The sequence below is a fragment of the Pseudophryne corroboree genome, chromosome 9, assembly GCF_028390025.1.
Source record: "Pseudophryne corroboree isolate aPseCor3 chromosome 9, aPseCor3.hap2, whole genome shotgun sequence".
Taxonomy (NCBI): domain Eukaryota; kingdom Metazoa; phylum Chordata; class Amphibia; order Anura; family Myobatrachidae; genus Pseudophryne; species Pseudophryne corroboree.
Genome location: NC_086452.1, coordinates 419,292,947 through 419,320,370, shown reverse-complemented (window position 1 = coordinate 419,320,370; position 27,424 = coordinate 419,292,947). Strand labels below are relative to the sequence as shown.

Below are 27,424 nucleotides of genomic sequence, written 5' to 3'. Positions count from 1 at the left end.
CCAGGGCCAACATCATGGTCACTTTCCATGTGAGATATTTCAAATCCACAGATTTGAGCGGTTTAAACCAATGTGATTTGAGGAATCCCAGAACTACGTTGAGATCCCACTGGAGGCACAAAAGGGGGTTGTATATGCAGTACTCCCTTGACAAACTTCTGGACTTCAGGAACTGAAGCCAATTCTTTCTGGAAGAAAATCGACAGGGCTGAAATTTGAACCTTAATGGACCCCAATTTGAGGCCCATAGACACTCCTGTTTGCAGGAAATGCAGGAATCGACCGAGTTGAAATTTCTTCGTGGGGCCTTCCTGGCCTCACACCACGCAACATATTTTCGCCACATGTGGTGATAATGTTGTGCGGTCACCTCCTTCCTGGCTTTGACCAGGGTAGGAATGACCTCTTCCGGAATGCCTTTTTCCCTTAGGATCCGGCGTTCAACCGCCATGCCGTCAAACGCAGCCGCGGTAAGTCTTGGAACAGACATGGTACTTGCTGAAGCAAGTCCCTTCTTAGCGGCAGAGGCCATGAGTCCTCTGTGAGCATCTCTTGAAGTTCCGGGTACCAAGTCCTTCTTGGCCAATCCGGAGCCACGAGTATAGTTCTTACTCCTCTACGTCTTATAATTCTCAGTACCTTAGGTATGAGAAGCAGAGGAGGGAACACATACACCGACTGGTACACCCACGGTGTTACCAGAACGTCCACAGCTATTGCCTGAGGGTCTCTTGACCTGGCGCAATACCTGTCCAGTTTTTTGTTCAGGCGGGACGCCATCATGTCCACCTTTGGTCTTTCCCAACGGTTCACAATCATGTGGAAGACTTCCCGATGAAGTCCCCACTCTCCCGGGTGGAGGTCGTGCTGAGGAAGTCTGCTTCCCAGTTGTCCACTCCCGGAATGAACACTGCTGACAGTGCTATCACATGATTTTCCGCCCAGCGAAGAATCCTTGCAGTTTCTGCCATTGCCCTCCTGCTTCTTGTGCCGCCCTGTCTGTTTACGTGGGCGACTGCCGTGATGTTGTCCCACTGGATCAATACCGGCTGACCTTGAAGCAGAGGTCTTGCTAAGCTTAGAGCATTGTAAATTGCTCTTAGCTCCAGTATATTTATGTGGAGAGAAGTCTCCAGACTTGATCACACTCCCTGGAAATTTTTTCCTTGTGTGACTGCTCCCCAGCCTTTCAGGCTGGCATCCGTGGTCACCAGGACCCAGTCCTGAATGCCGAATCTGTGGCCCTTTAGTAGATGAGCACTCTGCAGCCACCACAGAAGAGACACCCTTGTCCTTGGAGACAGGGTTATCCGCTGATGCATCTGAAGATGCGATCCGGACCATTTTTCCAGCAGATCCCACTGAAAAGTTCTTGCGTGAAATCTGCCGAATGGAATCGCTTCATAAGAAGCCACCATTTTTCCCAGGACCCTTGTGCAATGATGCACTGACACTTTTCCTGGTTTTAGGAGGTTCCTGACTAGCTCGGATAACTCCCTGGCTTTCTCCTCCGGGAGAAACACCTTTTTCTGGACTGTGTCCAGAATCATCCCTAGGAACAGCAGACGTGTCGTCGGAGACAGCTGCGATTTTGGAATATTTAGAATCCACCCTTGCTGTCGTAGAACTACTTGAGATAGTGCTACTCCGACCTCCAACTGTTCTCTGGACCTTGCCCTTATCAGGAGATCGTCCAAGTAAGGGATAATTAAGACGCCTTTTCTTTGAAGAAGAATCATCATTTCGGCCATTACCTTGGTAAAGACCCGGGGTGCCGTGGACAATCCAAACGGCAGCGTCTGAAACTGATAGTGACAGTTTTGTACCACGAACCTGAGGTACCCTTGGTGAGAAGGGTAAATTGGGACATGGAGGTAAGCATCCTTGATGTCCAGGGACACCATATAGTCCCCTTTTTCCTGGTTCGCTATCACTGCTCTGAGTGACTCCATCTTGATTTGAACCTTTGTATGTAAGTGTTCAAATATTTCAGATTTAGAATAGGTCTCACCGAGCCGTCTGGCTTCAGTACCACAATATAGTGTGGAATAATACCCCTTTCCTTGTTGTAGGAGGGGTACTTTGATTATCACCTGCTGGGAATACAGCTTGTGAATTGTTTCCAATACTGCCTCCCTGTCGGAGGGAGACGTTGGTAAAGCAGACTTCAGGAACCTGCGAGGGGGAGACGTCTCGAATCTCCAATCTGTACCCCTGGGATACTACTTGTAGGATCCAGGGGTCCACTTGCGAGTGAGACCACTGCGCGCTGAAACTCTTGAGACGACCCCCCACTGCACCTGAGTCCGCTTGTACGGCCCCAGCGTCATGCTGAGGACTTGGCAAAAGCGGTGGAGGGCTTCTGTTCCTGGGAATGGGCTGCCTGCTGCAGTCTTCTTCCCTTTCCTCTATCCCTGGGCAGATATGACTGGCCTTTTGCCTGCTTGCCCTTATGGGGACGAAAGGACTGAGGCTGAAAAGACGGTGTCTTTTTCTGCTGAGATGTGACTTGGGGTAAAAAAGGTGGATTTTCCAGCTGTTGCCGTGGCCACCAGGTCCGATGGACCGACCCCAAATAACTCCTCCCCTTTATACGGCAATACTTCCATGTGCCGTTTGGAATCTGCATCACCTGACCACTGTCGTGTCCATAAACATCTTCTGGCAGATATGGACATCGCACTTACTCTTGATGCCAGAGTGCAAATATCCCTCTGTGCATCTCGCATATATAGAAAAGCATCCTTTAAATGCTCTATAGTCAATAAAATACTGTCCCTGTCAAGGGTATCAATATTTTCAGTCAGGGAATCCGACCAAGCCACCCCAGCGCTGCACATCCAGGCTGAGGCGATCGCTGGTCGCAGTATAACACCAGTATGTGTGTATATACTTTTTAGGATATTTTCCAGCCTCCTATCAGCTGGCTCCTTGAGGGCGGCCGTATCTGGAGACGGTAACGCCACTTGTTTTGATAAGCGTGTGAGCGCCTTATCCACCCTAAGGGGTGTTTCCCAACGCGCCCTAACTTCTGGCGGGAAAGGGTATAACGCCAATAATTTTCTATCGGGGGAACCCACGCATCATCACACACTTCATTTAATTTATCTGATTCAGGAAAAACTACAGGTAGTTTTTTCACACCCCACATAATACCCTCTTTTGTGGTACTTGTAGTATCAGAAATATGTAACACCTCCTTCATTGCCCTTAACATGTAACGTGTGGCCCAAATGGAAAATACGTTTGTTTCTTCACCGTCGACACTGGAGTCAGTGTCCGTGTCTGTGTCGACCGACTGAGGTAAATGGGCGTTTTAAAGCCCCTGACGGTGTTTGAGACGCCTGGACAGGTACTAATTGCGTCTCATGTCGTCAACCGACCTTGCAGCGTGTTGACATTATCACGTAATTCCCTAAATAAGCCATCCATTCCGGTGTCGACTCCCTAGAGAGTGACATCACCATTACAGGCAATTGCTCCGCCTCCTCACCAACATCGTCCTCATACATGTCGACACACACGTACCGACACACAGCACACACAGGGAATGCTCTGATAGAGGACAGGACCCCACTAGCCCTTTGGGGAGACAGAGGGAGAGTTTGCCAGCACACACCAAAACGCTATATTATACAGGGACAACCTTATATAAGTGTTTTCCCTTATAGCATCTTAATATATAATAATATCGCCAAATAAGTGCCCCCCCTCTCTGTTTTAACCCTGTTTCTGTAGTGCAGTGCAGGGGAGAGCCTGGGAGCCTTCCTAGCAGCGGAGCTGTGTAGGAAAATGGCGCTGTGTGCTGAGGAGAATAGGCCCCACCCCCTTTTCGGCGGGCTTCTTGTCCCGTTTTTCTGACAACCTGGCAGGGGTTAAATACATCCATATAGCCCCAGGGGCTATATGTGATGTATTTTTAGCCAGCATAGGTACTTTCATTGCTACCCAGGGCGCCCCCCCAAGCGCCCTGCACCCTCAGTGACCGTTGGTGTGAAGTGTGCTGAGAGCAATGGCGCACAGCTGCAGTGCTGTGCGCTACCTCATGAAGACTGAGAAGTCTTCAGCCGCCGATTTCTGGACCTCTTCTCTCTTCAGCATCTGCAAGGGGGTCGGCGGCGCGGCTCCGGTGACCCATCCAGGCTGTACCTGTGATCGTCCCTCTGGAGCTAGTGTCCAGTAGCCTAAGAAGCCAATCCATCCTGCACGCAGGTGAGTTCACTTCTTCTCCCCTAAGTCCCTCGTTGCAGTGAGCCTGTTGCCAGCAGGACTCACTGAAAATAAAAAACCTAACAAAAACTTTTACTCTAAGCAGCTCTTTAGGAGAGCCACCTAGATTGCACCCTTCTCGGCCGGGCACAAAAACCTAACTGAGGCTTGGAGGAGGGTCATAGGGGGAGGAGCCAGTGCACACCACCTGATCCTAAAGCTTTTACTTTTGTGCCCTGTCTCCTGCGGAGCCGCTATTCCCCATGGTCCTGACGGAGTCCCCAGCATCCACTTAGGAGTCAGAGAAAAACCCTTTCCCCTGTTGTACTAGGGGAACCTTGATAATCACCTGCTGTTGACACAGCTTTTGTATGGCAGCCGAAACTATTTCCCTCTCTGGGGGAGAAGCTGGCAAGGCAGATTTGAAAAATCGGTGTGGAGGCACATCTTCGAACTCCAGTTTGTAGCCGGTGGATTTTGTAGAGGCCGGGGAGGATTTTTGTTTCTGGGAACTAGCCGCAGCTGGCGTTCTTTTCCCTCTACCTCTGGCGAGGAAGGAAGAGCCACGACCCTTTCTGAACTTATGAGACCAAAAGGACTGCATCTGGTATTGAGGTGTTTTCTTTTGCTGTGGAGGAACGTAAGGAAAAAAAGAAGAAGACTTACCCGCGGTAGCTGTGGAAACCAGGTCCGCGAGGCCCTCACCAAATAAAACTTCACCTTTGTAAGGCAAAGCCTCCATATGTCTCTTTGAGTCAGCATCACCAGTCCATTGACGGGTCCACAGGGACCTTCTAGCAGAAACTGCCATGGCATTGGCTCTTCAACCCAACAGCCCAATATCTCTCGCAGCCTCTCTCATATATAACGCTGCGTCCTTGATGTGACCTAAGGTCAACAAAATACTATCTTTATCAAGGGTGTCAATGTCAGATGACAAGTTATCTGCCCACGATGCAATTGCGCTACCCACCCATGCCGACGCTACTGCAGGTCTGAGCAGGGCTCCCGTAGTCGCATGAATTGATTTTAAGGTAGTTTCCTGCCTGCGATCCGCAGGATCCTTTAGGGCCGTCGTGTCCGGGGACGGTAGTGCCACCTTTCTGGATAAGCGCATCAAGGCCTTGTCCACCGTGGGCGTGGATTCCCACCGTAACCTGTCCTTTGAGGGGAAAGGATACGCCATGATAATTCTCTTGGGAACCTGCAGTCTCTTGTCTGGAGTTTCCCAAGCCTTTTCAAATAAAGCGTTCAGCTCATGAGATGGGGGAAACATTACCTCAGGTTTCTTTTCCTTAAACATGCAGACCCTCGTGTCAGGGACAGGGGGGTCCTCTGTGATATGCAAAACATCTTTTATTGCAATAATCATATATTGAACACTCTTGGCCACAACCTTGCATCAACATAGTCGACACTGGAGTCAGAATCCGTGTCGGTATCAGTGTCTGCTACCTGGGAAAAGGGACATTTATGGGACCTTATGTAATAAAGTTACATTAGCATTTAACACATTCCACATGTCTAACCAATCAGGTGTCGGCTGTGCTGACGGAGACACCACCACCATCTGCTCTGCATCCTCCCTAGACGAGCCTTCCGCTTCAGACATGTCGACACACACGTACCGACACCCCCACACACACTGGAATATATGAATATGGGGACAGACCCACAATAAGGCCCTTTGGAGAGACAGAGTATGCCAGCACACACCCAGCGCCACTAGATACTGAAACGAAATCCCAGCCTGTATAGTACTTTTATACACAGATTAGCACCAAATAAATGTGCCCCCCCCCCCTTGTTTTTGCCCCGTTACTTGTTCAGCAGGGGAGAGTCCGGGAGCAGCTTCTCTGCAACTTGCTGTGGAGAAAATGGCGCTGGCTAGTGCTGGAGGATCAAGCTCCGCCCCCTCAATGCCAGGCTTCGGTCCCGCTATTTTTCTTTATACTGGCAGGGGATTTTTCATATACTGCCTCCGCAGTATCTATTTATGTGCCAGGCTTATGTGAGGTAAAAATCGCTGCCCAGGTCTCCCCGCCCTGCACCCCTGCTGTGCCTGTGTGTGATGTGGGAGCAATGGCGCGCAGAGCAACCGCTGTGCAGTACCTCATGAAGAACCGAAGTCTTCTGCCACCTTTGAAGTCTTCTTGCTTCCTATACTTACCCGGCTTCTATCTTCTGGCTCTGTGAGGACGACTGCGGTGCGGCTCTGGGACGAACAGCAAGAACGACACCTGTGTTCCACCCTCTGGAGCTAATGGTGTCCAGTAGCCTAAGAAGCAGAGCCCATTAGTCCAGGAAAGTGGGTCTGCTTCTCTCCCCTCAGTCCCACAAAGCAGGGAGCCTGTTGCCAGCAGTGCTCCCTGAAAATAAAAAACCTAACAAAAGTCTTTTCAGAGAAACTCAGTAGAGCTTCCCTGTAGTGCATCCAGTCTCCTCTAGGCACAGGATCTAACTGAGGTCTGGAGGAGGGGCATAGGGGGAGGAGCCAGTTCACACCCATCTAAAGTCTTAGAGTACCCCCGTCTATACCCCATGGTCCTTACGGAGTCCCCAACATCCTCTTACGTCCTAGAGGAAACATTAGGGGTGGCCAAATCAACTGTTTGGAACATTCTTAAAAAGAGACAGAACACACCAGAGAGCTCAGCAACACCAGAAGACCACGGAAAACAACTGTGGTAGATTACAGAAGAATTATTTCCCTGGTGAAGAAAAACCCCTTCACACCAGTTGCCCAGATCAAGAACTCTCCAGGAGGTAGCTGTATGTGTGTAAAAGTCAACAATCAAGAGAAGACTTCACAAGAGTGGATATAGAGGGTTCACCACACAATGTAAACCATTGGTGAGACAAAAAAAAACATGAAGTCCAGATTAGAGTTTACCAAACATCTAAAAAAGCCTTTACCGTTCTGGAACAACATCCTATGGACAGATCAGACAAAGATCAACTTGTACCAGAGTGATGGGAAGAGAAAAAGTATGGAGAAGGAAAGGAACTGTTTATGATCCAAAATATGCCACCTCATCAGTGAAGCATGGTGGTGGTAGTAGTGTCATGGCGTGGGCATGTATGGCTGCCAATGGAACTGGTTCCCTTGTATTTATTGATAATGTAACTGCTGACAAAAGCAGCAGGATGAATTCTGAAGTGTTTCGGGCAATATTATCTGCTCAGATCCAGTCAAATGCTTCAGAATTCATTGGACGGCGCTTCACAGTGCAGATGGACAATTACCCGAAGCTTACAACCAAAGCGTTTTTTAAAGCAAATAAGTGGAATGTTATGCAATGGCCAAGTCAATCACCTGGCCTGAATCCGATTGAGCATGCATTTCACTTAATGAAGACAAAACTGAAAGGGAAAATGCCCCAAGAACAAGCAGGAACTGAAGACATTTGCAGTAGAGGCCCGGCAGAGCATCACCAGGGATGAAACCCAGCATCTGGTGGTCTATGCGTTCCAGACTTCAGGCTGTAATTGACTGCAAAGGATTTGCAACAAAGTATTAAAAAGTGAAAGTTTGATTTAGGATTGTTTAGTTTGACCCATTACTTTTGGTCCCTTAAAGAGTGGGAGGCACATATAGAAACCGTTGTAATTCCTACACCGGTCACCTGATTTGGATGTAAATACCCTCAAATTAAAGCGGAAAGTTTGCAGTTAAAGCACATCTTGTTTGTTTCATTTCAAATCCATTGTGGTGGTGTATAGAGGCCAAAATATGAGAATTGTGTGGATATCACAATATTTATGGACCTTACTGACTATGTATGTATGTATGTATGTATGTATGTATGTATGTATGTATGTATGTATGTATGTATGTATGTATGTATGTATGTATGTATGTATGTATGTATGTATATATATATATATATATATATATATATATATATATATATATATATATAATTGGTATGTCTCCAAACTCATTAAAAAGGCATAATAGTTAACATTTTTTATTGTGTTCTGGAACAAGTCATTTGTTTCACAGAGAAGACTTAACTTTTTAGGGGGTTGTGTACTTTTGCAAGTCACTGTAATATCAATGTTTAAAATAGACAGTACAAAATATACAAAATGTCGAAACAATTTATTGTCATAAAAGTAATAACATCACAAAATGTTAATGTGTGCATATCAGAATGGTAAAATATAACTTAAACTGGCAACAACCCCCCTCAATAGCCGCTGTAACTGCACTACAGTACACCCTAACATACCTGAGCACAGAACATTACACAATTTAAAATTACTTAAAAATAATAATTATATAATTAGGTAGAAACAATCGGATGAAACATAGAATTTATTTAAGGATATTGCGGCAGTCACTTAAGAGTTCACAGCTAATAAATCTTCCATAAAAATGAGGGTATTTTTTTTTTTTTTTTTTTGGTTAGTGAAATCCCAGTTTTTGATTTGTCAAAAAAAAAAAAAAAAAAAAATTTGGCCCCTCCCACCCACTCTGGAGTACACTGCATGCTTATTTACTGCAGTTGGAAGACCTACAAGAACACCCATGTCTGCATCTATAAGACAGGTAAGGATTGCAGGAAGACTAGGACACAAATTTATTGGAGTTTGTAAAAGCACATCTGTTCGTACGATACCTTTAAAAGGGTAGCTGTATTGTTAATGCGCCCTCTAGTGGATATATCATTATTGCAAAGTTGACAGTTATCCATTCCACCATATTCCTTGTTGGGTATATGAAGCCCAACCACAGTTAAATACCTAAACGTTAAACCTCCCCTAACTGGAAAAAAAATATTAAAATAAATAAAGTTATAAGAACAACCTGTACCGGTACTGTACAATGCAAGTTATTTTCTAAAGACTCAGGGGTCTAGTCATGAAGCAGTGAAAAGTGTGGAGAAGTGAGCCAGTGGAGAAGTTACCCATGGCAACCAATCAGCATTGAAGTAACATTTATAATTTGCATACTATTATACAATTGTACGGAGCACTGCTTCATGAATAGACCCCTCAAAATTATTATCTATGCATTATACCCAGTCGTATACATAGGACATAACTTTGTTTTCGAAAACCAAAATGTAAAACTTTAATAACTAGCGGTTAAACTAGAAATTCTATTAAAGCAACGTTGAGGGGGGAAAAAAAAAAAAAAAAAAACCACACACACAAACAGGGAGTAGTTCATGTCATGTGATGTACCCCAAAAATCAAGTACTATTGGGGACAGCTTATGGACTGGAGACATGCCGGCAAACAGAAGATTGTCAGGTAGCGGGATATTCAAACATATGCAAAGCGTAAGGGGGGGGGGGGGGGTCTTTTTTGAAAAACATCACATACTGAAAGCATTCAGCCTATGAGAATAGAGATACTTCCAAAAACCAAAGTGGCCAAGAGTGGGAGCGCCGGTAAGTGAAGCTTCTCATGAAGCACACTCGCATAACTAGATAAGCAATGTTCAAAAGAGAACGGATGAGGTATGCCATTTGCCGAAGCTCTTTCACAGTATGTTTTGTGCAAAACTGGGTGATTAGATCTCTCCATCACACACTTAGGCGGTCACATATCCACTGGTGTTTTAGAGACCCTTACATGCATCCAATATATTTAAACGCAGGGAAGGGGTAAACGCAACCAGTGGGCATGAGCCATAGGAAATGCTAAATACAAGTAGACTGCAACCATGAGAACCCCACCCTGCAGAGACACAATTATACCACTTACTGTAGAAGGTAGTAAAGGGAACAATTAATCAGACATTAGCCATATTTGTTGGTTTGTACGCCTACTATCGGAGAAATGTTTGAGAGAAGCCTCCAGTGTAGCAGGTATCCCATTTCCAGTTACCAAGACATTTTATACAACAACCACCACAATTTAAAAAAGGAAAACTTCAAATAGGACCAGTAGATGCACCCATAATCCCGCAGAGGAATGGGGAGCCCAATGGATTGTTCTCTGCCTGATCGATTGCATACACTCATTGACCTCAACTTGAATGTCCCAATTTATAGAAACCATTGAACTCTAGGGATATTTCTTTCATATGCTAGCCAGTCAAATACTACAAGCAATGTTTAGATCTGGTCAGCGGAGCTCCCACCGATCAATAATCCAATTACCACACGTTCAATATGGTCATCATGGAGTGAATGCCAACGGATACAAAGTTAAAATTAAATGCAAGGGGGTGTGTACTAATTAACCCTTTGTGGCTATTAAATATGAACAACCAGTATGGTGTATAGAGGCTGGTGAGAACAACTGGGGCTTGTGATCTTCAACACAAATGCCTTTTTGAAGGACTGTTCTGAAAACACCAAAAATTTACTGTAAAAGTAGTTTTGGATTTATACCAGATTGGGACGTCAACTCGCCGTTGTCAGTGCGTAAGTGTCTTCTGCAGTAGCTTCTAGTTTAAATAGCCTGGAACTGGACAGGGGGTTGGGGATGAAAAGTATAAATGGGATTTTTAAAACGGATACAGTGTCTAGGTCGACACGAGTTTCACATTTTTTGAACTTTCATACTTTACGATCCACCTGGACTACAATTGGGAACGGTAACCTGCGCCGAGCGTGCAAGGAGACACTGAGCACTAATTGGGGTTCCTAGTAACTCTACAAAGAAACCAATTAAATAAAAACAAAAAAAAACAAACTGTCAACCTTTTTTCATGTCGACCAATAGTTGTCGACCTAAGTCTAGTCTAACATACCGCGTCCTTTTAAAACATACTGCAACTGTGGACACTTTGCCAACCCCCTAACTTAGCACCAAGCTATACAAAATGTAGTTACATTAAAGAATGCCTTTTTTTTTTTTTTTAATTCAGTGAAAAAGGACAGCTTTGGGAAACCAAGTCTACTTCATCCCTTTCGCAAGTGCTGTCCAAACACCTATAGCTTTAGACCTGTGACTTTCTTACACACATTCCTAGAATATGGTACATCGAATACAAATCTAAGCAAAAAAAAAAAAAAAAAAAAAAAAAAAAAAAAAAAACACCCCTGCTCTGCATGCCTGGTATGTTACTACGGGTGGTCTTCAGTATGCCAGCTGTCGGGATCCCGGCGCACAGTATACCGGCGCCGGAATCCCGACAATTATTCTTCCTCGTGGGGGTCCACGACCCCACTGGAGGGAGAATTAAATAGCATGGCGCGCCACCGTGCCCGCAAAGGGCTCATTTGCGCTTGCCACACTGTCGGTATGCCGGCGGTCGGGCTCCCGGCGCTGGTATGCTGGTCGCCCGACTGCCGGCATACCATACTACACCCGTTACTACATACAAGTTTCATATAAACTTCAAAGCTGTTGAGGACTTCTACCATATTACTATAGAAAAAAAAATGTCATTTATTTTAGTACAGTTTGGAGTTTGTGGTTTCATTCAAAAAATAAAAATAGCACCAATGAAATACAAAATTAAAGCATGTGACCAAACGAAAGCCTACTCGAACATGTGCTTTTCCAACAATTTAAATGTAGGCATACAGCATAGGTCTGCAAACCTGGTCCTCATTACCCCACACAGTGCACGTTTTGCAGGTCTCCTCAGAGAATCACAAGTGAAATCTAACTCCACCGGCAGACCTTTTAAAATGTGTCTGAGTAATTGATACACCTGTGCACGTGCTGGGTTACCTGCAAAACATGTACTGTGTGGGGTAATAAGGACAGAGGTTGCAGACCTATGGCATACAGTAATCATTATCTATGGAACCTAAAATCAATACTGAAGAAAACTATTGAACAGTTCGGAATGAAGCGCACTAGTAAAAAGTGTATAGAGAACGTGGATTGCAGTCTCTAGGATCTTGAAGGGGGGTGGGGGGGAGGTTGCAATATGTAGACCACCCCCCCCCCCCAAAAAAAAACCCACGTTTTAATATCTAGTGTTTTATAGAAGAAGAAGAAAAAAAAAAAAAAAAAAAACCACACACAAAAAGACACAAAGCCTAGTGATATTGCCACAGATTTTACCCGTATTAAGTTTTCAGACTTAAAGATGCAGTACCACTTGGACATAGTGCCACGATGAAGGCACTCTGACATTTAATGTTGTCTGCATCATATATACAGATATTTGTATTAAGTAGGATGTAGAAAACAAGTATTTACTGCATTCATGCAAGAGCAAACATTAAAAAGGACTACAGGGGGCAGCCCAGCCAATTGAAAAATGTTTCAAAAGTAATACTATACACATCTTAAATAGAAAAAAAACGGGAAAACAAACCACAAAACACTAGAGTAAAAATCAAGTAGGACTGCCCCTTACAATATAAAGTAGGCATCAAAAGAGTTCAACACCATTAATAACTCTTGGTGCGCGCAGATTCTTTTCCGTCGTAGGTTTGCCCACTCCAATGCATAGATAACTGTTTCGCTCGAGCAAATCAATAAATTAAACAAATTCCTACCTACAAAAACGACAGAATGACATGATTCAATGTACACTATGAAAACAATGCTGATAATTGCACTTTGTAAACTCAGATTTCACTGAAAAGTGGTGAGAAACTTAAACTAGCTGCACCCTTACAATCTTATTACAGCCACCATGAAAGCACCAGTCCACGAATATCCCCCCCCTTTTTTTTTTTTCTTCAAACAAACATTAAATACTGACAAATAGTTGTTTTTCAGTTTTGAGTTTCTCCCGCCCCCCCCCCCCCTCCATCCCCCATCCAACATACAAAAGCTGCCAATACTTTTATAGTCTACAAAACTTTCTGAAGACATTGGGGATAAAGTTTGGCCACGGCACACTCAAAGTGGCGGCCCAGGTCCCACAGCCTCTCTGGAGATTCGTAGACTTTGTTCCAGCCGTCGGACACCTCGTCGTAGTGGTAAAGACAATTCTTGCGACTGGTTCGGAAAACAAACTCTTCCACGCTCACTTGGGTGGCGCGAACAAATAAGTGGAGTTTACCCTTCAGCACCAAGAGTTTGATGTATGGGTTTGAAGACGGTTCACATGGGAGATCTTTCTTTTTAGTCCACCGGTTCTGTTCCACGTCGTAAGCCTCAACAGTAAGCATGCGGTGTTTGCCCAGTGTGCCAGCTACGTAGTAGATGGAATCTTTGTACACTGCTGCCATCCCTTGAACTCTCGGTACAGTCATGGGAGTCAGGTAACACCAGTAATCTTTCACGGGATCATAGCACAGGAAAATTTCTCCTATGTGGAAAGTACAAATATTAATTTGGTTACATGCAAGCGCTCATATAGAGCAATATAGGAGGCAGTGTAAAGTCAAGGGATGCGGTGAACAGTTTGAATAATTAACTTCACAAGAGCCATCTAATCTGGCCGCGGCAACATATACATCAGTGGGAGAAGGTTACATAAAGAAAAGAATTAACAAACCTCATATTACCGTGATGTGATCTGTAGGAGACATTACATTTTTTTATGACTGGGGTGGTAATGTATGTTGCATTTTCCACATAATTATTTAAACCCAAATGTAAAATAATGCAGGCTCCCTTTAGACAGAATATCGAGTTTAATAGTGTAGAAGTTTCATAAAAAGAAATAAGTGTCATATCACGGAGGTAAATGACCAGCATGATGAGGTACTGTTATAGGACTTGGTCATTTTGGGAAATGGACATACTACGAAAGGTCATGCAATAGACAGGATCATCTTCCCACATCAGGTCCCTTCTCTTTTAAAGGACAAGATTTTTGAAATAAAAAAAAATAAAATAATGCATGCCATCCAAGCAAGCCCCCCCACTCCTTCCCAACTACATGCTCCCCCTACTCCTTCCCAACTACATGCTCCCCCTACTCCCCCCCCCCCCCACCACACACACACTTGTGTCCCATCTGGATACTGCTCCTTTATTGTGTGTCATCATATTTGTATTATTGTCCATCTCCAACCTTTATGTGCACCTGTCTGAACCTACTGTGTGTGGGCTTCCCCAGTGTGTCTCACAATGAACCTTCAGTCCCTTCCTTATTCTCCCATACGCTGCCAAACCCTTTGCCCATTTGTACTCTCCATCCCCTTCTGCGTTTCCCATCTCAACCACTTTGTTTGCTCAATTTAATATATTTATTTCCGATTATCTCAATAGGAAGCTTTCTGCCTAGGGTGCAGCCTCTAGGCTGCCATTATTCAAGGAAATTTATGAGCCACTGGGAGGTTTAACTATATTAAATATCACAATTCACACATAAGTGCAACACCAACATCTCATCTGCATGCTCCTGAAAGCACTGCCTGTAGGATGCATCGGATGAAGTATAAGGACCTATCCTGAAAATTGCATTTGAAACAGCAAGTGACAAGAGCAAATTGGCCCGGCACTGGATCACAGATCCTGGTGCTAGCATGCCAAAACAGCATTTTCATAACAATTTATTCCTTATGCGTTCCATTCTTGTGTAACAGCCAGTCTAGTAGCACGTGTGGAGCTTCTGGGGGGCAGACAGACATGTTTCTTCACTCAGAGTTGAAGATCATCCCCAAAAAGGAACGCAAGCTGAAAACAGCCTGTGCGGAGACTTAGGGGGATGACCTGGAGTTGGTTATAGAAGACTAGAAAATAAATATATATATATATATATATATCTCCATACAAACATAGCGTACTCAAGATGTGTACAGTGGCAGAGACCACACCCACTTACATCCATATTTTCTTCATCATTTATTTTGCTTGTGAAATAGTCACTGGTAGGGCCCAATAAAATCTCTCACATACATACACACAGTGCATTCACCGTATGTATACACACACACACACACACACACACACACACACACACACACACCAGTGGTGTGTTTACAATTAGTCAATTCGAAATGGTTTTCAAGTGCTGGCAAATGGCCCTTTAGGTAAACCCCCTTCCATCAGCCCAGTGCACCTGATGCACCCCCCCCCCCCTCGCCTCCAGGCCAGCCACCATGTTCATACACAAGATTTGTGAGATCATTTAGCAAGAGCAGCACATGCAGGAGGACACCAGCACCCCCACCCCCCATTCTGTCAGTTAACTCCCTACAGATACCAGCACTGGTTGGGGCAGTGTGACCGGCGGCTAGGATCCCGGCTGTCAACATCCCAACGCCAGGATCCCGGCCGCAGAATGCCAGCGATGGGGGAGAGTGCAACGAAGTCCCTTGCGGGCTCAGTGGCGAGCTGCACTTGCCACAGGTACTTTTCCTACGCTATAGGTGTCACAGACAACCACGAGTGGGAATAGTCCCTTCTAGTCGGCATGCCGACTGTCGGTCTTTACAGTGCTCAGGATGCAGGGGGAGGTTATGTGGCCGTCAGAATCCTGATCGGTCACATAACTACATCCCACCAGCAGGGGTAATCCCACTGTAAATGGTAGATGTGTAATAGCTGCCTGATGTCTATCATCAGGGGGGAGGGGAGCAGGTACAGATTACCCAGGCTGCTGGAGGTAACCTGGGCCAGATACCTCCCCTTCCCCAGTATACTTGCACTGTTTTCCTGGTGGTCTCTTCAGGAAGATGGCGCTGCACATAGAAAGTAAAAACTCTGGAACTGTTCGAGTCTTTGCCCTCTAGTAACCAGTGTCATCTTCCCAAATATCACTGGGAAGATGGCACTGGCAGGAGAGGAGGGACCCGCTTCCTGATAAATGTAAGGTAGGAACTGGGTGCCCTCCTCCACATCAAATTTGTACCCCCGTGGGCCCAACAATTATGTCATTAATAGTAAATAGTGTTATGCCCCCTTTTTTTTTTTTTTTTAAAGCAATGCCCCCACCCCTCCCCCTTTACCGGGGCCCAGCGTGGCCCTCTACATCCCTGGGTGCCGTCACTGCCCATTGCTTCTCTCACAGCACTGCACAACAGCCTATGGTACCCAGATTGTGAGTGAAGTCACGCATCCTGTAACACGTTTTTCCTTACCCCAAACTTCCCTTTGTGAACACTTCTCAATACACACTCATTGCGAGTCTCATGTACGCTCCTCTCCCCTATTCACATATGAATCCCCCTTTGCCAAGCTCTTCATCCCTGTTCACATTTGCACTAGACATTGGCTGGGAGTATATTACATCACCCATGCACAGGTAGTTCCTACCACTTCACCCCAACAGGAAAGTCACCTCCCAATTTGGAGAGCCAACTGCACTTCTGTGCTAGAGCCTTGAGGCTGGAATAGGTTCACTTTATATGACTGAATGTTACATTGGACAGAACTAAAGACTCCAGTAGTAGTCATCCCCCAACCTGACCAGTCTTGAAAGATTACCCTCTTGGCATCTATTACAGCATTATGTAGCTGGTTTAAGAAACACTGATACCCCTTCCACACGGCACAAATAACCGGTTATATTGCCAGGTCGACGCAGGTCGCTGTGCGGTGTGAAAGGGGTCACCTGACCTGGTATTTCAACCCATGAACAAAGAAGGGTTATTCCAGGGCCGATGCAACGCAGGAACCGTTCAGACTATAGACAGAGGCGGTGTGGAGATGACCTCATCTCCCAGCGCTGCCCCAGCACCCAATTGCAACCCAACCCAGCGTATTGCTGGGTCTGGACTCCAATCTGAAAGGGTCCAATGCCAGGCAGCACCCAGGAAGGACCCGTTCCCAATTCCCAGGTGTGACCCGGCCTTGCGATGTGAAAGCGGTATTAGGTTGATAAAGAGTTACAAGTACTGTACCTTCCCGTTATTTAATTCACAGCTGCAAAGAAAAAAAACAAAATAATCTAGATTAGACAGTAAATATCCATACACCCATCCTCAAATAGCCACGTTTGGCGCATCACAAGCTCTGCGACTAAGCCGTGCCATGTGTCCCGCCATACTCTTGCAGACTGTGCTTTTGTTACATTATTGAATAAAAAGCATAATGCACAATTGCCCTGGGTAATGGCACTGCATGCAGCTGCAGGCGCTAACCTGGGCAAAGAGGCAAAAGACTGAAGACAGACAGAAGTGAGCCATGCCATACATTGGGGCAGATGTATTAACCTGGAGAAGGCATAAGGAAGTGATAAACCAGTGATATGTGCAAGGTGATAACGCACCAGCCAATCAGATCCTAACTGTTAATTTACATATTGGAGCTGATTGGCTGGTGCCTATATCACCTTGCACATATCACTGGTTTATCACTTCCTTATGCCTTCTCCAGGTTAATACATCTGCCCCATTGTTACTTAAGCTGGGACTCCCTGTAACAAAAAAAAAAAAAAACCACACACACACACACACACACACACACACACTGCTCAAAAAAAATAAAGGGAACACTAAAACAACATCCTAGATCTGAATGAAATATTCTTATTAAATACTTTGTTCTTTACATAGTTGAATGTGCAGACAACAAAATCACACAAAAATCAATGGTAATCAAATTTATTAACCCATGGGAGGTCTGGATTTGGAGTCACCCTCAAAATTAAAGTGGAAAAACACACTACAGACTGATCCAACTTTGATGTAATGTCCTTTAAAACAAGTCAAAATGAGGCTCAGTAGTGTGTGGCCTCCACATGCCTGTATGACCTCCCTACAACCCACACAAGTGGCTCAGGTAGTGCAGCTCATCCAGGATGGCACATCAATGCGAGCTGTGGCAAGAGGGTTTGCTGCATCTGTCAGCGTAGTGTCCAGAGCATGGAGGCGCTACCAGGAGACGTGGAGGAGGCCGTATGGGGGCAACAACGCAGCAGCAGGACTGCTACCTCCGCCTTTGTGCAAGGAGGAGCACTGCCAGAGCCCTGCAAAATGACCTCCAGCAAGCCACAAATGTGCATGTGTCTACTCAAACGATCAGAAACAGACTCCATGAGGGTGGTATGAGGGCCCGACGTCCACAGGTGGGGGTTGTGCTTACAGCCCGACACCGTGCAGGATGTCTGGCATTTGCCAGAGAACACCAAGATTGGCAAATTCGCCACTGGCGCCCTGTGTTCTACACAGATGAAAGCAGGTTCTCACTGAGCACATGTGACAGACGTGACAGAGTCTGGAGACACCAAGGAGAACGTTCTGCTGCCTGCAACATCCTCCAGAATGACCGGTTTGGCAGTGGGTCAGTAATGGTGTGGGGTGGCATTTCTTTGGGGGGCCGCACAGCCCTCCATGTGCTCGCCAGAGGTAGCCTGACTGCCATTAGGTACTGAGATGATATCCTCAGACCCCTTGTGAGACCATATGCTGGTGCGGTTGGCCCTGGGTTCCTCCTAATGCAAGACAATGCTAGACCTCATGTGGCTGGAGTGTGTCAGCAGTTCCTGCAAGACGAAGGCATTGATGCTATGGACCTGAATCCAATTGAGCACATCTGGGACATGTCTCGCTCCATCCACTAACGCTACACCACAGACTGTCCAGGAGTTGGCGGATGCTTTAGTCCAGGTCTGGGAGGAGATCCCTCAGGAGACCATCCGCCACCTCATCAGGAGCATGCCCAGGCATTGTAGGGCGGTCATTCAGGCACGTGGAGGCCACACACTACTAAGCCTCATTTTGACTTGTTTTAAGGACATTACATCAAAGTTGGATCAGCCTGTAGTGTGTTTCTGATCGTTTAAGTAAACATACACATTTGTGGCTTGCTGGAGGTCATTTTGCAGGGCTCTGGCAGTGCTCCTCCTTGCACAAAGGCGGAGGTAGCAGTCCTGCTGCTGGGTTGTTGCCCTCCTACGGCCTCCTCCACGTCTCCTGGTAGCGCCTCCATGCTCTGGACACTACGCTGACAGACACAGCAAACCCTCTTGCCACAGCTCGCATTGATGTGCCATCCTGGATGAGCTGCACTACCTGAGCCACTTGTGTGGGTTGTAGGGAGGTCATACAGGCACGTGGAGGCCACACACTACTGAGCCTCATTTTGACTTGTTTTAAAGGACATTACAAAGTTGGATCAGTCTGTAGTGTGTTTTTCCACTTTAATTTTGAGGGTGACTCCAAATACAGACCTCCATGGGTTAAATTTGATTACCATTGATAATTTGTGTGTTATTTTGTTGTCAGCACATTCAACTATGTTAAAAACAAAGTATTTGATAAGAATATTTCATTCTTTCAGACCTAGGATGTGTTATTTTAGTGTTCCTTTTTTTTTTGATAGATAGGATAGATATATCTAAAAAAAAAAAAAAAAAAAAAAAAAAAATTATGGCATCCTATGCAGTTAGCATTAAAGACTTTGGATGCAGCTACGATGTGAATTTAGGGCCCCATACACTAGAATGAATAGGCCGGATTTCAGCCCGAAATATTGGGTGAAATCGGGCATTTTAGCTGGGTATCCTATTCGATGCACGGCTCTGTGAGCATCGGATCCGATAGATTGAATGTGCAGCACATTCAATCTGGTCCGACCCCGCAGGCGTGGCTGGGATCGGCCAGGATCGCCCAAGATACATCATATGCTGTCCTTTTGCATGCGATGTATCTTGGGCGATCCTGCCGGGGTGATCGCAAGCGATAGTCTGCGACATGTCAGATGGACATGTCACAGTAGTGTATGGCGTCCTTAAGACTCTAAATTCAGAACCAAGAACGAAAGTCACTCTTTGGGTCTTGTGCCATATGACAAAAAGGATAGGTGTATAAGTACACCTCTGAAGTTGAAGTGGGGATTTAAGATCAGATTTGTTAGATAAAAAAATAAAAATCTTTTGGTGTTTTCCAGGACACCAAAGCATGGCCCTTGTCCTATGTTTCGTGGGTACTTTGAAAACATCCTATTGGAAACGGACTGTTGTGTTAAAATAATTGCACCAGAATTTGGAGAAGACAGTTGAGCATGACCACCACCAAATAGATCAGTCAATACATCTTACCCTGGAGGACGTATATCTTGTCCTTATATTCTACAGCACTATGAAACTCCATTTCCACAGGCATTAAACTCACAGCTGTCCAACGGTTGTCCCTAGCATCATAGCACTCAACGGATTTGAGCGGATTGCGTCCATCACCCTCGTAAACACGTCCTCCTATTGCATATTGCTTACCACAGCAGTGAACCAGTTTGCAACCTATCCGTGCCCTAAGCAGAGGTGCTTTCGGCAACCACCTATTGTTCGAGTAGTCATATGCCCAGAAGTCGCTCTCGGCTTTGTGGTCTATGCATAAGTCACTGTTACTTGGTTTGTAGCCGCCAGCAATGTAAAGTTCGTTATCCGGCGTCACAAGAATCCCGACCTCGCGCAAGTCCCCAGGGGGTTTGCATAGTTTATACACTTTTCCTGACAGCGTATCCAGACAAGGCACAGTTTGCTTCTTCCCTGAGTGCTTGTTGGCGGCTTCGAAGCAGATGATCATTTCCAACGCAGTCATGCCAAGGCGCTGATTACAGTTATTGCCACTAATCTTTCCCTTTTGCGTGTGGTCTTTAGGCAAAGCCCGAGCAAAGATGGGAGGAATGTTCTCCACAAAATCCTCCTCCATCAGGGGCATACGGATGCATTTGGCAAATATCTCCGGAAGGTCCGTTTCTCTTTCAGCTTTGTCATGTTCTAACCAACAGATAATGCTGTTGTAGATGTGCTCTTCCTTATCCACATCCAAGTCATCACTGTTCAGTATACTTATGAGCTGGTCTTTCTTCAGGTGCAGAAACTCCTGCTCTTTGGCGACGTGCAGGAACTTTTTCCTAATATATTCTTGAGACCTGTCCTTAAGTTCCTGGTGATCGTAGTGATCTGCAAAAATAAACACACCTATACAGTTCTGGGGGTCTAGGCGGCTGATCATGTACTGGGCACACTGGTCCTGGAGGGGAGGGATCTGGAAGATGCTAGCCGCCGTGAACAGAGCTTGGACGTTGGTCTCCGTCAGCTGCACTCTAGAGGTGTATGCATAGTTCAGTACAAGCTGCATGGACTCAGCTTCTATTCCTACTAACCGCACTTCTTTCTGTGTGCTCTCTGTAAGGCCGCTCGTGAACATAGATCTGTGGGAGCAACAAAATAGGCGATAAACTATTACAAATAACCATAATAACACTCCACCCAGAAGCAATGTAATTCCTACATATGTGTACTCCCCACAGGGCAGTGTGGTAGTCTGTAGTGGTGTTGTGCCCCTTGGCGCTGAGGGATAATGCATAAGAGTATAAATTATATTTATTCCATAAAACAATGAGTAAAATAAGATTTTACTCACCGGTAAATCCATTTCTCGTAGTCCGTAGTGGATGCTGGGACTCCGTAAGGACCATGGGGATTAGCGGCTCCGCAGGAGACTGTGCACAACTAAAGAAAGCTTTAGGACTACCTGGTGTGCACTGGCTCCTCCCACTAAGACCCTCCTCCAGACCTCAGTTAGGATACTGTGCCCGGAAGAGCTGACACAATAAGGAAGGATTTTGAATCCCGGGTAAGACTCATACCAGCCACACCAATCACACCGTATAACTCGTGATACTATACCCAGTTAACAGCATAACAACGGAGCCTCTCAACAGATGGCTCAACAATAACCCTTTAGTTATTGCCTAACTATATACACAAGTATTGCAGACAATCCGCACTTGGGATGGGCGCCCAGCATCCACTACGGACTACGAGAAATAGATTTACCAGTGAGTAAAATCTTATTTTCTCTAACGTCCTAAGTGGATGCTGGGACTCCGTAAGGACCATGGGGATTATACCAAAGCTCCCAAACGGGCGGGAGAGTGCGGATGACTCTGCAGCACCGAATGAGCAAACTCTAGGTCCTCCTCAGCCAGGGTATCAAACTTGTAGACTCTTGCCAGAGTGTTTTAACCCGACCAAGTAACAGCTCGGCAAATTTGTAAAGCAGAGACCCCTCGGGCAGCCGCCCAAGAAGAGAAGCTACCATCTTTCCCAAGGTTCGCGTGCATAGATGCACCGATACCTGTATTTGTATTAGGAGGTCTACGTCTAGAGACGCCAACTCCTTGGACTTCTCCTCCGGGAGAAACCCTTTTTATCCTGTTCTGTGTCCAGAACCATACCCAGGAACAGTAGACTCGTCGTAGGAACCAGCTGTGACTTTGGAATATTCAGAATCCAGCCGTGCTGTTGTAGCACTTCCCGAGATAGTGCTACTCCGACGAACAACTGCTCTCTGGACCTCGCCTTTATAAGGAGATCGTCCAAGTACGGGATAAGTACTTCGGCCATTACCTTGGTAAATACCCTCGGTGCCGGGGACAGACCAACGGCAACGTCTGGAATTGGTAATGACAATCCTGTACCACAATTTTGAGGTACACCTGGTGACGAGGGTAAATAGGGACATGCAGGTAAGTATCCTTGATGTCCAGTGATAGCCTGAAATTTTCCAGGCTTGCAATAATTGCCCTGAGCGATTCCATTTTGAACTTGAACCTTCGTATATAAGTGTTCAAGGATTTCAATTTTAGAATGGGTCTCACCGAACCGTCTGGTTTCGGTACCACAACATTTTAGAATAGTAACCCCGGCCTTGTTGAAAGAGGGGTACCTTGATTTCACCTGCTGGAAGTACAGCTTGTGAATTGCCGCCAGTACTACCTTTCTCCGAGGGCAGCAGGCAAGGCTGATGTGAGGCAACGGCGAGGGGGAGTCGTCTCGAACTCCAGCCTGTATCCCTGTGATACTACTTGCAGAACCTAGGGATCCACCTGTGGGCAAGCCCACTGATCCCTGCAGTTCCCGAGACGCGCCCCCACCGCCCCTGTCTCCACCTGTGGAGCCCCAGCGTCATGCGGTGGACTCAGAGGAAGCGAGGGAAGATATTTGATCCTGGAACTGGCTGACTGGTGCAGCTTTTTCCTTCTTCCCTTGTCTCTGTGCAGAAAGGAAGCGCCTTTGACCCGCTTGCTTTTCTGAAGCCGAAAGGACTGTACCTGAAAATACGGTGCTTTCTTTAGGCTTTTGTGAGGAAACCCGAGGTAAAAAATTTTCTTCCCAGCTGTTGCTGTGGATACGAGGTCCCAGAGACCATCCCCAAACAATTCCTCACCCTTATAAGGCAGAATCTCCATGTGCCTTTTAAATGCAGCATCACCTGTCCACTGCCGGGTTTCTACTACCCTCCTGGCAGAATGGACATTGCATTAATTCTGGATGCCAGCCGGCAAATATCCCTCTGTGCATCCTTTATATATAAGACAATGTCTTAAATATGCTCAATGTTAGCAAATATAATTATCCCTGTCTTAGCGTATTAATATTATCTGACAGGGTGTCAGACCACGCTGCAGCAGCACTATTTATGCTGAGGCAATTGCAGGTTTCAGTATATAACCAGAGTGTGTAAATACAGACTTCAGGATCGCCTCCTGCTTTTTATCAGCAGGTTCCTTCAAGGTGGCCGTATCCTAAGACGGCAGTGCCACCTTTTGACAAACGTGTGAGCGCCTTATCCACCCTAAGGGATATCTCCCAACGTGACCTATCCTCTGGCGGGAAAGGGTACGCCCTCAGTAACTTTTTAGAAATAACCAGTTTCTTATCGGGGGAAACCACGCTTCTTTACACACTTCATTCATTCATCTGATGGGGGAACAAAACAGTGGCTGTTTTTTCTCCCCAAAAATAAAACCCCTTTTATGTGGTACTTGGGTTTGTCAGAAAATGCGTAACACATTTTTCATTGCCGAGATCATGTAACGGATGTTCCTAGTGGATTGTGTATATGTCTCAACCTCGTCGACACTGGAGTCAGACTCCGTGTCGACATCTGTGTCTGCCATCTGAGGTAACGGGCGTTGTTTTGAGCCCCTGATGGCCTTTGAGACGCCTGGGCAGACGTGGGCTGAGAAGCCGGCTGTCCCACAGCTGTTACGTCATCCAGCCTTTTATGTAAGGAGTTGACACTGTCGGTTAATACCTTCCACCTATCCATCCACTCTGGTGTCGGCCCCACAGGGGGCGACATCCCATTTATCGGCCTCTGCTCCACCTCCACGTAACCTTCCTCATCCAACATGTCGACACAGCCGTACCGACACACCGCACACACAGGGAATGCTCTGACTGAGGACAGGACCCCACAAAGTCCTTTGGGGAGACCGAGAGAGAGTATGCCAGCACACACCAGAGCGCTATATAATGCAGGGATTAACACTATAACTGAGTGATTTTTCCCCAAATAGCTGCTTGTATACATATATTGCGCCTAAATTTAGTGCCCCCCCTCTCTTTTTAACCCTTTGAGCCTGAAAACTACAGGGGAGAGCCTGGGGAGCTGTCTTCCAGCTGCACTGTGAAGAGAAAATGGCGCCAGTGTGCTGAGGGAGAAGCCCCGCCCCCTTTTCGGCGGACTTTCTCCCGCTTTTTCTGTGATACTGGCAGGGGTAATTTTACATCTATATAGCCTCTGGGACTATATATGATGTATATTTTGCCAGCCAAGGTGTTATTTATTGCCCTCAGGGCGCCCCCCCCCATAGCGCCCTGCACCCATCAGTGACCGAAGTGTGAGGTGTACATGAGGAGCAGTGGCGCACAGCTGCAGTGCTGTGCGCTACCTTGGTGAAGACCAAAGTCTTCTGCCGCCGATTTTCCGGACCTTCTTCGTGCTTCTGGCTCTGTAAGGGGGACGGCGGCGCGGCTCCGGGAACGAACACCAAGGTTGGGTCCTGCGGTCGATCCCTCTGGAGCTAATGGTGTCCAGTAGCCTAAGAAGCCCAAACTACCACCTGTTAGGTAGGTTCGCTTCTTCTCCCCTTAGTCCCTCGCTGCAGTGAGTCTGTTGCCAGCAGATCTCACTGAAAATAAAAAACCTAAATATACTTTCTTTCTAGGTGTTCAGGAGAGCCCCTAGTGTGCATCCAGCTCAGCCGGGCACAGAAATCTAACTGAGGTCTGGAGGAGGGTCTTAGTGGGAGGAGCCAGTGCACACCAGGTAGTCCTAAAGCTTTCTTTAGTTGTGCCCAGTCTCCTGCGGAGCCGCTAATCCTCATGGTCCTTACGGAGTCCCAGCATCCACTTAGGACGTCAGAGAAAAATTAGCGTGATGAGCAATACACCAAAATAGGCAAAGTGTTACAATAGATAAAAAAACTTTCTGAGGACATACCCGGTAAGTAGATGTGGAACCGCAAGGGTGTAATAACAGAACATGTCCAAATAAACACCCTGCCGGGCTCCAAAGCTTAAACGACAGGGCAGTCTGGTGGAAATCCGTCCTAAGATCAGTCACTGTTGTTGCTGGTGCAGACGAGTTTCGAGCAAATGTGCTCTTTATCAAGGCATGATACAGAGGCCTTGATAAAGAGTACATTTGCTTGAAAAGTGTCTTTGGAGCCCAGCAGGGTGTCTATTTGGACACAGCCTGCTATTATACCCTTGCGGCTCCACATCTACTTACCGGGTATGTCATCAGCAAGATTCTTTTATCTATTGTAACACCTTTTCCTATTTGGGTGCATTGCTCATCACGCTAATTTTCACTCATTGTTTTACTGAATATAAATTTATACTCCTCTTACGAATTATCCGTCAGCGCCAAGGGGTACAACACCACTACAGACTGCTTACTATTTAGTGATACAGGGAAATCCCTAGTGTTGAACCCCAGGCAGCAAAAGGATAGTAGCGCCCTTGATTCTCATTCAGCTTTAGATTTATCAGCATTTATTATTTATAAAGGGGTCCAGACCATGCACTGTAGTGCCCATGTTGTCTAGAGGATATGCCTTCTGTAATGATCGGCCAAGACTCTGTAGTGGCTGGCCACACCCCTTCAGCATGGGCGCATATGACTGCATTTTCCTGGTAGCCATTCATGCTCCTTTATAAACTCACATTCATAAACCTCTAATGGGAGTAGGGGTGCCAAAATCATACCTGAAGTATGGACTGATTGCTGCAAGAACGTTTCTGTGACAAGAGAAGTGTTCCCCGCTATCCACCTCTACAACAATATCTGTCAGCTTGCATTCATCGTACATTGCTTTAAGCTGCTGGAGGATACTGCAGGCATGGTAAGGGTCCATCCCACTGGCAACTGGACTGGTTGAAGAAATTCCATTCTGCATTGGTAAAAACTTGGCTATTTCTAAAGCAGAAAACAAAGATTAAAAAAAAAATAAAGAATTTACTCACCGGTAATTCTATTTCTCGTAGTCCGTAGTGGATGCTGGGAACTCCGTAAGGACCATGGGGAATAGACGGGCTCCGCAAGAGACTGGGCACTCTAAGAATTAGGACTACTGGTGTGCACTGGCTCCTCCCTCTATGCCCTTCCTCCAGACCTCAGTTAGGGAAACTGTGCCCGGAAGAGCTGACACAACAAGGAAAGGATTTGGAATCCCGGGTAAGACTCATACCAGCCACACCGTACAACTCGTGATACTATACCCAGTTAACAGTATGAATAACAACTGAGCCTCACTAACAGATGGCTCATAACAATAACCCTTTAGTTAGGCAATAACTATATACAAGTATTGCAGACAATCCGCACTTGGGATGGGCGCCCAGCATCCACTACGGACTACGAGAAATAGAATTACCGGTGAGTAAATTCTTATTTTCTCTAACGTCCTAGTGGATGCTGGGAACTCCGTAAGGACCATGGGGATTATACCAAAGCTCCCAAACGGGCGGGAGAGTGCGGATGACTCTGCAGCACCGAATGAGCAAACTCAAGGTCCTCCTCGGCCAGGGTATCAAACTTGTAGAATTTTGCAAACGTGTTTGATCCCGACCAGGTAGCAGCTCGGCAAAGTTGTAAAGCAGAGACCCCTTGGGCAGCCGCCCAAGAAGAGCCCACCTTCCTCGTGGAATGGGCTTTTACTGATTTAGGATGCGGCAGTCCAGCCGCAGAATGTGCAAGTTGAATCGTGGAGCAGATCCAGCGAGCAATAGTCTGCTTAGAAGCAGGAGCACCCAGCTTGTTGGGTGCATGCAGGATAAACAGCGAGTCAGTCTTTCTGACTCTAGCCGTCCTGGAAACAGATTTTCAGGGCCCGGACTACGTCCAGCAACTTGGAAGCCTCCAAGTCCAGAGTAGCCGCAGGCACCACAATAGGTTGGTTCAAATGAAACGCCGATAGCACCTTAGGGAGAAATTGGGGACGAGTCCTCAATTCTGCCCTGTCCATATGGAAGATCAGATAGAGGCTTTTACAGGACAAAGCCGCCAATTCTGATACCCGCCTAGCCGAAGCCAAGGCCAAAAGCATGACCACTTTCCACGTGAGATATTTTAATTCCACGGTCTGAAGTGGTTCAAACCAATGTGATTTTAGGAAATCCAACACAACGTTGAGATCCCAAAGGTGCCAC

General features: G+C 46.3%; 1 protein-coding gene across 1 annotated transcript in view; it reads right to left on the bottom strand.

Moving 5' to 3' along the window:
- Nucleotides 1–12,886: 12,886 nt before the first annotated feature.
- Nucleotides 12,887–27,424, bottom strand: part of KBTBD8 (kelch repeat and BTB domain containing 8) — a 29,403-nt gene continuing 14,865 nt past the window's right edge. The window contains exons 2-4 of the mRNA XM_063940926.1: nucleotides 25,982–26,192; nucleotides 20,015–21,129; nucleotides 12,887–13,390 (exon numbers count right to left, since the gene is read on the bottom strand). Coding sequence (XP_063796996.1) covers nucleotides 12,930–13,390; nucleotides 20,015–21,129; nucleotides 25,982–26,192 — 1,787 coding nt within the window. The 3' untranslated portion in view covers nucleotides 12,887–12,929. The remainder of the gene's footprint in view (nucleotides 13,391–20,014; nucleotides 21,130–25,981; nucleotides 26,193–27,424) is intronic.